Genomic DNA, 13,796 nt, shown 5'->3' on the forward strand with positions numbered 1-13,796 from the left:
AGGCTTGCCAACCGGCCTGCTTTTCGACGGGGCCGAACTTCCTCCTCCACTGACACTCCTGGGCAGAAAAGGCAAGCGCAGTTGTATCTGTAGGTCAGAATTTATTTCATACCACCTCGTTCATAGCATTTTCAAGGACAGCGTCCTGCTCGACATCATTTACGCTTGAAAAAGAGAGAAGCACAACTTGGTAAGGCACCAGGTTCCGACAGCCGGGGAGAAGACTCTGCCTTCATCTTGGCTTGGGTAATAGCTGCATGCCTTCTCTGAAGTCTGTCAAACACAGAGAACATTACAAAAGGTTCGCTTCCACATACGTGGTAAAAAAGAGAGAAAACACTTGGGAAGTATATTGTATTTTTAAATCATGACTGGCCTACACCGTAGGAGTTAAGCGAAGGTGGCATCTTCTTAAAGCACGACTCATAAAATCTCCTCTGCAATACCCAGCTGCAAGTTTAACGATGGCTGAGCTCTGAAGTGGGTCAACTTTACGTTTACCTCAAGACATACTTTTAAAAACGTTTCTGCCTGGGGCGCCTGGGTGGCGCAGTCGGTTGAGCGTCCGACTTCAGCCAGGTCACGATCTCGCGGTCCGTGAGTTCGAGCCCCGCGTCGGGCTCTGGGCTGACGGCTCAGAGCCTGGAGCCTGATTCCGATTCTGTGTCTCCCTCTCTCTCTGCCCCTCCCCCGTTCATGCTCTGTCTCTCTCTGTCCCAAAAATAAATAAACGTTGGAAAAAAAAAAAAATTAAAAACGTTTCTGCCCAAGTCACACAAAGAAACAAGAATGGAGGAAAGCGTTAAGTACAATCAATCGTACCTTTACTGTTCTATAAAACGCAGCAACATATGAAAAACGGTGGTGTTTAAAGGTCAACCCTCGAGATTTTTAGCGCCAACGGTACAGGTTGTATCAAGTTGGGTTAGAAATAAAGCGCTTGCGTAAAGCTTTCAGAACCGGGCCACACAGGCGCTTTTCACCAACAGCTTTCAACCTGTGGCCCTCCAAGGCAGAGGGTGCCCGTGGCCTCTCCAGGGGGGCCAAGAGCTGCCCCACATGCTATCACATGCATAAAATTTCTTCCAAGTTTTGTGTTCCGGCTTAAAAATTAATTTGCATTGCACTCCACGACATTTGTTTAAATACAAAAACACTGTTTAGAATGACTCCCCAAATAATTCCACCACCTCTCCCACCTGGTCTGCACAGCAGGGCGGGCGGAGCCCAGCCCGGAAAGCTATTCTCACAGATAGGTGGACCAGGCAGGCGAGAGTGCTTTTCGGGAAGTCTGTCTGGAGCATTTTCACAATGAAGCAACGTTATTCCCTCAGGTTAGAACTAAATGCTTCAGGAAACCAGCGGATTACCAATTTCAACGGATGGAAAAATAAATGGCGAACAACCCCTGTGTTTTAATTTTCAAACAAGGAAATCCGTTCATTTGATTTACGAACAGAGGCGAAAGAAGCCCCGGCCCGATCTTTTATTTCTTCCGTAGAAAAACACAAATTAGTTTTGTTAAACATAAAAAAGACAACGCAGGACCCACGGAAAGAGGAGACGCTTCTCTCCGCTGGCTCTGCAGACCTTTTCCCTAGTTTTTGAGCCGACTTTGGTGAATCTGTGTCACCCACTGCAGCCGGACGTGATAATTCAACGCGCCAGGCTACCCTTTTTGGCACTTCGGAAGCACCGCCATCACAAAAGGAAAACTATTCTTCTGATACGGCACTTGTTTCCTCCAGAAGACTAAGCTCTAAAAATCCGCCACCTCGGGGCGCCTGGGTGGCGCAGTCGGTTAAGCGTCCGACTTCAGCCAGGTCACGATCTCGCGGTCCGTGAGTTCGAGCCCCGCGTCAGGCTCTGGGCTGATGGCTCAGAGCCTGGAGCCTGTTTCCCATTCTGTGTCTCCCTCTCTCTCTGCCCCTCCCCCGTTCATGCTCTGTCTCTCTCGGTCCCAAAAATAAATAAACGTTGAAAAAAAAATTAAAAAAAAAAAAAATCCGCCACCTTGAAGAACACAAATGGTTCACGAGCATATGGTTTTCTGGCTGTCCCACAGGAAGGATGCAGCTTCGCGAGGGGGCTGTGGTCCACCCACCCCCCCCCCCACCGCCCCCCCCCCCCCAGGCCGGCCGCAGCCGACCGGCCCCACGAGCCCGGTGACACACAGCGCCGGGCCCTGCTGCCAGGTCCCTGAAAGGCATCTGTGGACTTCACTGGTTGTCGTAACGGGTTTCAAGAGACACCCATTTTAAAACGGGTTTCAAGAGATGTTCACGTTTGGTTTTCAGGTGGCCTCAAAGATGCGTCGAGACGTAGTTAAAATCCCATCTCTGAGTAGGGTATCATCAAAAAGAGAGCTGTTCAAAAAAGTCACAAAAGCAGGAACCTGAGCTTCCCTCATATCTGTTTTCTCGTGGCCGTGCTTTTTCCCATTAACCGTTTAAAAGTCTGAATCAGCAGCAAATATAGCCGTACGTACGTGCGCGTGTGCGTGTGCGTGTGCGTGTACACATTTTGGCTGACTTAAGGGAAATAAAGGTCATTGTGTCTCCTACAAACATTTGCTGCAGGCCCTTCCAGAATGTTCACTTCCCTGCAGGCGGGACAATGTAAGTGTGGACGTTGAAACGCAATTCTGACGGCTGCTCCCTGGCCGGCCCGCGTCCGGAACGTCCTCACATCGAGTAGCCCTTAATCAAGGGAGGGTCGACCACACCATTTCGCCGTTGGTCCTTCTGCGCATCATAAGGCGGCCAAGTCGCATCCTTGACACCCACATCCGAGCGGGTCTCTTTCATATTAGCTATAAATTAATCCCGAGGTCTCGGAGCTCTACTTTCCCAGAGTTAGGAACACTGCTCAACTCCCTTCAGAAATATCTTGCGTAACTGGCTGGTCCCTAAGCTGAAACAAACAAAAACGTCGAAGGCAAGAAAGAACACCTAAACTGAGAGCTCCACCTGTTACACGCATACACGCCTCTCCGGGTTCTACACGATAAAAGGAGTCACGTCAGCTAATATAGCTTCTAATATCGGCTTCATCTAAAAACTGCCTTTTCCGGGTTTCTTGCCAACATCATACGACACAGCAGTACTTTTTCCACCAGGACTTGGAGAGGTTTTTCATTTTGTCAGGAGTCCTGCTTTTGCGCTTCTTTGGCTGTTGCTGAGTGTCTGAGTACTGAATGCCGGCGACAATGGCCGCGTCAAAGACCTCTTTGAGGTTTTTCTGAGTCAAGGCCGAACACTCGATGTAGGAGGCGGCTTTGATCTCCTCGGCGCACAGCTTAGCTGCCTCTTCAGGCACCGGCTTCTCTTTGCATTTGTCCAGCTCAATGAGGACTTTGACGTCTTCTCTGAGATCCGACTGAGTTCCGACGAGGACGATGGGGGCTTTGGGACAGTGGCATCGGATCTCGGGCACCCACTTCTCACTGACGTTCTGGAAGGATGAGGGGCTCACCACACTGAAGCACAGAAGAAAGATGTCCGTGTTGGTGTAGCAGAGGGGCCTGAGTTTGTCAAACTCATCCTGCAACCAATCAAGGCACCCAAAAGTTATTTTTTAAATCCATTCTCATTAGCAAAAAGACCCCCTTACCAATTTTTTCCTCGGAAAGGGTTATAGCAAGCCCACTGCCAGGGCCTCGGGAAGCAATCCTGCTGCTTCCCTAAGTGGGGCCCACACGCCCAGCCCCACGCAATCTGCCCAAAGTGTTCGGTGTTCTCATCAACACTCATGACCCACTTGCAACTCACCACAGAAAAAGTAGTTACATCGGGTGAATTTTAGAAATAAAATTGACTTCATCTAGCCTTCAGCCCACAGTAACCCAGACTTACTCTCTCAACTGTGGTGCTTAGCCACTCTTCCAAAACTCAGACAGCATCCACACTGATCCCCAGGTCTCCAAGCTGACCCCAGTGAGCCCCGGTCTAACACAGCTCCTGTCTTCAAGAATCCAGCCCTGCCCTTAGGGTGCCTGGATGGCTCAGTCGGTTACCCGTCCCACTCGGTTTCGGCTCAGGTCATGATCTCACGGTTGTGGGGATTCAAGCCCCTTGTCGGGCTCTGTGCTTACACAGTGGAGCCTGCTTGGGATTCTCTCTCTCTCCCTCTCTCTCTCTGTCCCTCCCCCAGCCGCTGCCTCTGTCTCTCTCAAAATAAATAAACTTTAAAAAAAAAAAAAAAAAAGAATCCAGGCTTGCCTGTCCCCAGGACAGCTGTGAGCGACGCCCGCCTCACCGATCTGCACCCGTACACACTCAGGGCACACACAGTGCAGGGAAGAATTTTAATCAGACCCAAGGACAGACCGAGAATTGGAGCTGAGACCTCTCATAGGCCACCCTCACTAGCAAATCACTTACAACACTGGTTAACACATTCTCATTCTTGCTTGATGTTCCTCTTTCTTGCTTGATCTCTTTTTCTCCCTCCTTTCTTCCTTTTCTTACTTCCTTTAGCCTTTTTTTTTTTACCCCTGCAAATACCAGGGGCCTCCACGCACGGCGCTTTGGGAAGATAAAGGATCAGGGAAAGGGCATACCCACCCTACTCTTAAAATATAGAGAATTGGATGGAATAATTCTAATTCATTATAGAAACCAAGCATCGTGCTGAATATCTTCAATAGTCACCCACTTCACAGAGATGCATGCTGGACACTGGGCCCCGGGCAGGGCCAGGGGATTCACTGGGAACAGACAGACCTGGCCTCAGCCCCTGCAGAGATGTCTGCCTCCAAATCAGCATTTCTTTATAGTCTCCTGGAGTCCCATATTCAGCTAACTGAAAGCTTTCACTCACCTCTCTCATAGGAAAATATTTACATCATCTCATTCCTATTTAGAATTTCTGGGGCGCCTGAGTGGCTCAGTCAGTTAAGCGTCTGACTTCGGCTCAGGTCATGATCTCACGGTTTGTGGGTTTGAGCCCCGCGTCGGGCTCTGTGCTGACGGTTCAGAGACTGGAGCCTGCCTCGGATTCGTGTCTCCCTCTCTCTCTGACCCTCCCCTGCTCGCACTCTGTCTCTCTCTCTCTCTCTTTGTGTGGAGGAATAAACGCAGAAACCCGACCAGGTAGACTACGGCCTCGCTCTGAAGACCTCGTAATAAAACGTTCCTTCTGTTCTCGGAGGCCTCAAAGCAAAGGCACAAGACTGAGCCCCACGTAAAGGCAGCTCCCTCAGGCAGCGGCACCTCGCTGTGAGAAGGCAGTCACCCTCGGCCGTGGCCTGGAATCCGGGCTTGCATTTCCAATAAAAAGAAAGACAAGCACAGAGGCTGGGCCCTGTGACAGGCGTTTGGAAATCTGGCTCCCCAGACCTCTGGGGAGTCTGGCTAAGGGGCTCCGGGAGCCGAGCAGAAATGAAACCCTCCTCCTCACGGCCTGCCCAGAAACCTTAGATATTTGCTGAAATAAATGCAATGTGCACATGGGGGACGAGGTCAGTGGAACGCACGCCCAAGGTGCTGAGGGGTGAGGCCCAGTGACTGGCATGCACCTGCCGGGTCGGCAGGAAGACGCACAGAATTCCGTCAGGGGCGGGGCGGGCCGGACAGGCAGCTCAACAGTAACGTTGGTCAAGCTGCAACCTGATTTTTTTTTTTTTTGGTACCATAGAGATTTTTCCTTTTTTTTTTTTTTAAATTTTTTAATGGTTATATTTATTTTTGAGACAGAGAGAGACAGAGCATGAGCAGGGGAGGGGCAGAGAGAGAGGGAGACACAGAATCCGAAGCGGGCTCCGGGCCCTGAGCTGTCAGCACAGAGGCCGACGCGGGGCTCGAACTCCCAAACCGTGAGATCATGACCTGAGCCGAAGTCCGACGCTCAACCGACTGAGCCACCCAGGCGCCCCCCATAGAGATTTTTCTAAGTGCCTCACGGGTCAAAAGGCTGAAGGACTTTCAGCTTCTCCTGGTAATGGCACCGCGAACTACTCCTATTTCAGTGACGGTCCTCTCTCTTCTGCCAAAGGTATGTTTTGCAGAGCCCTCAGTCTCCGATCTATTCTCACTCAAGTAAGACTGTGAGTCCAGGGTTAAGAGCTCCTCGTAAGGTCTCATACGCTCACCTACCTCCCTGACAGGAAGACCCGAAGGCACAAAAAGCGATTTCTGGTTCCTCATGCAGCCAAGGAGCGCCACATTCTTGCTCCGAGCTTCCATATGAAACCAGGGCATTTGGGCCCCAGGTTAGGGCTATCTGTGCTCACGTTTCCCTGGGTTGGGACTCAGACGTGACACAAGTCATAAGGCTACTGTGAGGACTGCCTGAAGGGGTGGGGGCGGGGGGGGGGGTTCCACTGGTTGAGTCAACATCAGGGAAAGACAGCAGGTGTCAAATCAAGTCCCTTAAAAGGCAGTTGATCAGATCTGGATTAACTAAGGGAGTTGAGAAAGAACTACCACTTGGACCGGCTTTGCTGTGAGTCCAAATAAGTCCCAAATGACACCTGGGGTGTAGGGGAAAAATGACTTTATCTTAGCAACCGTGTAGGTTTCATAAATAGTTTTTGAAGTTAGTTTTCTACACGTCTTTAGATGGTCACCTCCTCCGTTACATAATAAGGTATGCGTCACTAACCGATACGTCAGTTAAGAAATACAGTCCAGGGGCGCCTGGGTGGCTCAGTCGGTTGAGCGTCCGACTTCGGCTCAGGTCATGATCTCACGGTTCGTGGGTTCGAGCCCCGCATCGGGCTCTGTGCTGACAGCATAGAGCCTGGAGCCTGCTTCGAATTCTGTGTCTCCCTCTCTCTCTGCTCCTCCCCCGCTCATGCTCTGTCTCTCTCTCTCTCTCCTTCAAAAGTAAATTAAAAAAAAAAAAAAAAAAGAAAGAAATACAGTCCATCTCAATGAAAACATCACTGGGAGAGCAAGAAAAAAAAAAAAAGAAAACAATTTCCAAATAAACCAAAACGTACCAACTTGCGCCAAAATCCTTCTATTTCCCTGAACAATTTCTTCATGAAAATGTCTCCAAAATTATTCTCGTGCTCCCCCACTTTCAGACAGACCATACTACGACAAATCAAACCCCGCCTCAATAATTCAGGATCGTTTCCACAAAGCGGTCCCGATGAGACTCCTATGCCTCTTCCAAAACTGCTCAGAGGTTTTCTCCCCAGACCCACCTGTCCTGCACCCCGAGCCCACGTTGCCTTCCGCCTTATGGAACTTCGCTGGTTTCTTTTCACAAGTTCTCCTCACTGGTCTGTCTTCCCTCCAGACTGCAAAGTCTTGTGAGGGGCGGGCCCAGGACCTCAGTTAGCACTTCCCCAAGACCTAGCTCTCCTTTGTCTGTCTCCATGCGAAACCGAGACTCAGCCCTGTTATGTGGCAAGCACCATGCAGGCAGAACCCCAACTTAGGAAGCCGTGTCTGCGGCAAGAACCAACATGTAACAGGAGAGCCCCATCAGTGGGCAGGGATGTCACTGAGCTGCTTGCTCCCCGGCCCCCCCGCAGGGGTCCCCAGTAACTGTGCCTTCTCGGGCCGTTAAGCTGCTCCTTCCTGCTTTAGCGGGGATGCCTATATTTATCGATGTGCTCCTCTGACCTCACCCGGAAGGTCAGAAAATCAGACACGGAGCAGGAAAAATATTCCCACTTTATGCAAAGCCATACAGCGTCCGCTATAAATACGAGGAGGGCGTCCAGAAAAGATGAAACATTGCAACGGTGGTGTTCTTTGCGTTCTCTTTTGCACAGACTACACACGGTGTTCGATTTTCCCTGCTGCGGCCGAAGGGGAAGGATGAGGAGAGAAAGAAGAGGCCGGGCTACCACTCCCGCCGCTGTGGCCCCCGCCAAACCAGCGATGAGCTGGAGACCAGAGCTGCTCAGGCTTGTATCACCTGGAGGTTTGCACTCGCTGGCCCCAGGCTAGGTGAGCAGTGTGGAAGTCCTGGCTGGGACGAGGCGCTGGAGAATACTGGAAGGCCAACCTCTTAAACACGGAAGGTCACGTGACGATACCTCAGAAAGTGAAGTGGGCCCTTTTACGGGCCTACAAAGTGCCCCTCAGCATCTGCTCTAACAAACTACAGGAAGGACTACATGTTTGTTAACTGTCACTTTGACCAACTCAAGAGACAGCACCCTGGGTTCTCACAGGGAACGAGGAGACCTCGGTGACGAGCGCCATGCCAAGGGAGGACGGGGTGATGATGAGTCCCTGGAGCTCGTCGGGAAACACCCGAATCCCCATCGCTCCCTGGGTGTCCGATCCAAGTGCCTAACCTTCCCACGATTTGGAAAGACTAAGTCCAGGTTCATTCATGACTCTGGTGCAGGACAGCTTTGACCCCTGCATCTGCTTCAGGGAACGAAGGTGGCCCTAGCGAGTCAAACCACGGCTTAGGAAACGCCATCTTTTTCTTATTTATTTATTTATTTACTTACTTACTTACTTATTTATTTATTTATTATTTTTGAGACAGAGAGAGACAGAGCATGAGTAGGGGAGGGTCAGAGAGAGAAGGAGACACAGAATCCAAAGCAAGCTTCAGGCTCTGAGCTGTCAGCACAGAGCCCGACGCGGGGCTCGAACTCACAGACCACGAGACTATGACCTGAGCCGAAGTCCGACGCTTAGCGGACGGAGCCACCCCGGTGCCCCAAAACTCCATCTTCTCTTGAGCCAATTTCTTTAATATGTGGCTGGTTGACTTCCAATGAAATGATTACATCGCCAACTAACTTTGAGAAATGATCACAGAGCATCAGTGATAATTTTTAATAAAAACCAGAGAGTAAATAAGGTCAGAAACGCCTGTGAGAAGAGAACTGTTCTTCACCCTGTTGTCTCCGTCCTGCCCACGCAAAGCTGGGCCAAACCCGGTTTTACTAGCTCAGGGTTTTATCCCCCTCCCCGTCACCCTCTCAGGGGTGGGTCCACTTCCTGAGGCTTTAGAATGACCCCGTTTATGCAAGGAGGGTATTCTGAGGCTTTTCAAAGGCTGGTTCCCTTCCCACCACTGAGCCGCAACGATACACTAACCTGCCCGGCAGTGTCACAGAGCTGGAGTCTCACAGGCCGTCCGTCCACAGAAACCACCGCTTAAAAACAAGATGAAAACAATGATCAGGGGGGGTGTCCTTTAACCCCTTTCAGGAAAACCATTGTTTCAGCTGCAACTACCAGTCTCCCTCCAAACCCTTTGGTTATTCTGGGTCCCCTAAGGAGTTAAAGACTGGTCTAAAACAAGGAGGCCCCCATGCAGGCACTTTTGTATACAACCCTCCTGGGCTGGCACCTCACGGCACCGCCCGGATGAGGCCGCAAGCCCCTGAGCCATCGGATGGCACCCCAGAAGGGCCTGCACTCTTCTCCCAGCCCCGGAAGATTTATTTGCCCGTCACACTAGTTTCAAAACACCTAAAAGGGGGCGCCTGGGTGGCGCAGTCGGTTGAGCGTCCGACTTCGGCCAGGTCACGATCTCGCGGTCCGTGAGTTCGAGCCCCGCGTCAGGCTCTGGGCTGATGGCTCAGAGCCCGGAGCCTGTTTCCGATGCTGTGTCTCCCTCTCTCTCTGCCCCTCCCCGGTTCATGCTCTGTCTCTCTCTGTCCCAAAAATGAATAAATGTTGAAAAAAAAAGTTTACCTTTAAAAAAAAAACAAAAAAACAAAAAAAAAACACCTAAAAGCAACACTGGGGGGTAAATGGGAACCAACCTTGCCGTTTTAACTCAGTGGGAAGCCTCACAAATAATTCTGTTTTCCCTTGGGATCTGTTCCAAGACTTCATGGTTTATCAGAAAAGTGTAGCTTGTTTTGAGAACACGAGCAAACACAGGCTGCCTGCATTGTCCTGTTTATGGAAGCGGGCCCTGCTCATCTCACCCTGTCGGCTCAAAGAGAGGATTAAAAAAGAAAAGAAAGCCTGTCCACCTTTCCACTGGGATGGGGTACTGGGCAGGGGCCTGCCTCAGGGCACAGCCTGAGGTTTCTATTTGAATTAAGCGCCCAAGTTTGTCTCAGTACAACTTTCTCAGTTCTTTTAATGTTTACACTGATCAGCTGGGAGGAGGAAAGGGAGGGGGGGAACCCAAAACTGTTTAGGTGGCAAACCCATTAGGTGTGGCACACTTTCATCTAGCCCTTGCCATTGGGACTACGTGGTCAAGAAACATTTCTTTTTTTTTTTTTTTTTCCTTGAAGAGCAAGAGGGAGTGTTTCACACTAGCCTCTGTGGATTTTCACGTTTTTGTGAATTTCAAAAAAAAAAAAATCCTCCAAAACCCCTTTATCTTTGTTTCCACCAAACTAAAACCCAGCATACCATACTTAAGAGCTGTAAATAGCTTAGAGAGAACTGAAAAGATACTAAGACATCAGAAACACAGCCAATGAGGGAGATGGAAGTAGGGACAGTGGGGCCAGGGGAGAGGGACTCGGAAGAAATTGGGTTTACTCTCCAGGTTTAACCCGGACCGAAGCCTTTACCAGGGCCGTTTCCACCAAAGCGAGTATTTTCTGCCGTCTCCGTGGCTCTTTAAAGCGGAGACGCCCATTGTCACGGGAACCGCCAAAAGGAAAGGACCGACTCTCCGGGCCACAGGTAGGGCCACCTGCGCGTCACCTTCCCACTGAAACTCGGCAGTGGCGCCAGCAACGTCGACCTGACGCAACTTTCCTACGCAGCAAACTGACCAGGCAACCTGAACTCGACCTGATACTCGCTCGTCTGCTACTAAATTGCCCATTTCTTTTCGCGTAGGCTCTGTACCCCGTACCCCGCCCCCTCCGCCAGGCTCCGGCTTTAGGGTTCCCCACTGCCTCTGGAGGCGCCGCACTCGCCGGGTCCCCGAGGCTCGGGAAATGCCCGGCGCTCCGCGCTTGGTCGGCTTCCCAGCTGGAGCCCGCCCGGTCCCCCACCCCCCCGCCCCGGGACCCTCGCGCCGCCCTCCCCGCCCCCCCACCCCGCGGCCATCGGCACCGCAGACCGCGGCCCCGCGCCCCCGGCCCCGCTCACCCGAGAAGTTGTCGAAGGCGGTGGGGATGTACTCGGTGGGGTAGCCGTTGGTGGTGTAGCTCACCACCAGGCTCGTCTTGCCCACGGCGCCGTCGCCGACGAGCACGCACTTGACGCCGCGCCCCTCGGCACCGCCCGCGCGCCCCCGGCCCCCCGGCGCCCCGGGCCCGCGCCCCCCGCGCGCCCCGCGCTCCCGGCGCGGCGGAACGGGCGGCGCCTCGCAACGGCCCGGGAATGCGGGGTCCCCCTGCTGCGGGGGCATCGGTGCGCGCGCTCGGGCGTGCAGGCGCGAGCGAGCAGGGCCCGGCCCGCCCGCCCCTCGGTCCCGGAGCCCTCCGAGAGGGACGAGCTGTCACCGACCGCGGTGGGCGCGTGCCCGGCCCCCGAGAGCGGCGGTTCCAGGCCACACGCTCCCAGACAAAGGCGGCCGGGGTGGGTCGCGGCTCTGGGCTCGGGCGGCGCCACCTGGCTCCGCTCCGCGCGGTCAGAGGACTGCGGGCCGGCCGAGCGCCGTGGAGCCCGAGCGCTCTGTCTCCTCCCGGCTTCCCGGCGACACGACGCGTGGGGGGCGGGAGGGGAGGGGAAAGAGGCGGGTCCGGCCCGGCCGCTCTGTCCCCGCGCCGAGGCCACAGCGCCCCCCGCCTGCGCGCCGGGCCCCTGCACCCGGGCCAGAGGCGGTGCTACGCCGGGCGGGTGAGGAGCGCGGTCGCCGGCTCCGGGCCGAGCGGACCCTCGCTGCAGGGGGCGCGGCTGCCGCCCGCTCTGGGGGTGGACCCTGAACACCCACTCCGGGGCGCGTGGCCCGGAGGCGACGGGTGGCCGAAGGCAGCCTCCGCCCACCCCCCCCGGCGGCCGAGACTGACACCACCGCCGGCGTGACCGAAGCGGTTCCGCCTTGTTGCGCCCACGCGGGCGGGGAAGCGCCGCAGCCTGTGCCGTGGGGGCCCCATGCTGGCCACAGTGCTTCACCCACGGGGGAAATGAAGCGTCTTGGGGACACGCCCGCAGGAGACTGAATTAAAAGGCAACTTTTTAAAGTCTTCGCTACCGCCCATCGTGTGATTTTTCTTCTAAGATCATTTGTGCTCCAGTCGTTTGGGAACAAAATGATGTCAGGTCCAGCGCTATCGCTCGTTGGGCATGCCATGAACCAGCAAAGTAATTTGTAGGTTCAATTTCTTCTTCTGCGTAAATGTTGTTTGGAGACATTAATATCATGGGGGGCGGGGAGTCCCATTTGTCTCTGACGCCTTCCTCCTACATTTAGTCAACAGTCCACGCAGAAAACAGGGGAGCCTGGTTCTAGTCAGGACGCAAAGGCTTCTCGGGGTTTACAGGTGGTTTAAGAAGCGTCACACACTATTCGCAGAAATACTGGCGCTACAACAGCGACGACAATAACAATAACAGCAGGAGCTAATAGATATTGAGCCTTTATGTGACAGACACTGTTGGAAGCACTCTGCCCGAACTCATTTGTTTAATCTTCACGTGACTTATACCCATTCTACAGATGAGAAAATCTCAGGCTCAGAGATATTTTAGAAATGCCCAGGTTCCACAAGCTGTCAAGTGGCAGCGACAAGATCCAAACCCGAATAGTCTAGCTCCAGAGCCTAAGCTCTTGGTTTTTCCAAGTTCTTACTTACATTCCAGTCAGTTAACATCCGGTGTAAGGTTAGTTTCAGATGTACAATATAGTGATTCAGTGATCCTATACATTTCAGTGCTGAGACTATGCAGCTGTGGGGACATGGGGAGATTCTGTTCAAGGGACACAAAGCTTCAGTTACACGAGATAAGTTCTGGAGATCTAATGTACAGCGATGGGACTGTAGTTAACAACATTGTACTGTCCTACTTGAAATTTGCTAAGAGGGCAGATCTCCAATTTCTCACCACCCACACACAAAGGTAACTATGTGAGGTGATGGATAGTGTTAAGTGCCTTGACTGGGGTGAGTATTTCACTGCGTATATAGGTATTAAATTATCTAATTGTATACCTTCGATGTGCACAATTTTTGATTGTCAACTATACTGGAGGAAAAGGATATGCAGGTAAAAGAATGTTGAAAAATAGTATTATGGAGCGGTGTGTCAGGCAGCTTATTAAAATGTTTTGGGGCGCCTGGGTGGCGCAGTCGGTTAAGCGTCCGACTTCAGCCAGGTCACGATCTCGCGGTCCGTGAGTTCGAGCCCCGCGTCGGGCTCTGGGCTGATGGTTCAGAGCCTGGAGCCTGTTTCCGATTCTGTGTCTCCCTCTCTCTCTGCCCCTCCCCGGTTCATGCTCTGTCTCTCTCTGTCCCAAAAATAAATAAACGTTGAAAAAAAAAATGTTTTCTTGCGGGTTTTTCTTGATGTTTATGGTATTTGTTGGCCTTTTAAGTTTTATAGCTCATTTTAAATGAATATTTTTTTAATGTTTATTTATTTTTGAGGGGGAGAGAGAGACAGACCGTGAGTGGGGGAGGGGGAGAGAGAGAGGGAGACAGAATCTGAAGCAGGTTCCAGGCTCTCCATGCTTTCAGCACAGAGCCTGATGCAGGGCTCGAACTCATGAACTGTGAGATCATGACCTGAGCCCAAGTCGGACGCTTAACCGACTGAGACACCCAGGTGCCCCTGAATATTTATTTTTGTACCTAATCGTCGAATTGATATTTTTCTCTTAAAGAAGGCCCCCAAATTTGATAAGCTTTTAGGCTGTACAAAATTTTGCTTTACCCCCTACATCTGGCCATATGTTAATTTTTGTATCCTATAGCCTTTGACTCCTGCTTTACTCCCTTTTTAAAAAGT

General features: G+C 52.3%; 1 protein-coding gene across 1 annotated transcript; it reads right to left on the bottom strand.

Annotated features, from left to right (window-relative positions):
• Positions 1-807: 807 nt before the first annotated feature.
• Positions 808-11,376, bottom strand: RHOU (ras homolog family member U). Its single transcript, XM_043596360.1, has 4 exons — positions 10,995-11,376; positions 9,021-9,079; positions 2,014-3,543; positions 808-1,774 (listed from the first exon to the last, which is right to left on the bottom strand). Exons 1-3 carry the CDS (start codon positions 11,254-11,256, stop codon positions 3,088-3,090), a joined length of 777 nt encoding a protein of 258 aa, XP_043452295.1. The 5' UTR covers positions 11,257-11,376; the 3' UTR covers positions 808-1,774; positions 2,014-3,087.
• Between the last annotated feature and the right edge of the window lie 2,420 nt (positions 11,377-13,796).

The sequence above is a fragment of the Prionailurus bengalensis genome, chromosome D2 (assembly GCF_016509475.1).
Source record: "Prionailurus bengalensis isolate Pbe53 chromosome D2, Fcat_Pben_1.1_paternal_pri, whole genome shotgun sequence".
NCBI classification, from domain to species: Eukaryota; Metazoa; Chordata; class Mammalia; order Carnivora; family Felidae; genus Prionailurus; species Prionailurus bengalensis.

Excerpts from the sequence above, each read along its gene's own strand:
- RHOU (XM_043596360.1), bottom strand. The coding sequence starts at position 11,256 with ATGCCCCCGCAGCAGGGGGACCCCGCATTCCCGGGCCGTTGCGAGGCG. Across the intron at positions 9,080-10,994 it reads CGCCTTCGACAACTTCTCGG|CGGTGGTTTCTGTGGACGGA; the intron begins GTGAGCGGGGCC and ends CTTGTTTTTAAG. Across the intron at positions 3,544-9,020 it reads TCTGTGACACTGCCGGGCAG|GATGAGTTTGACAAACTCAG; the intron begins GTTAGTGTATCG and ends GATTGGTTGCAG.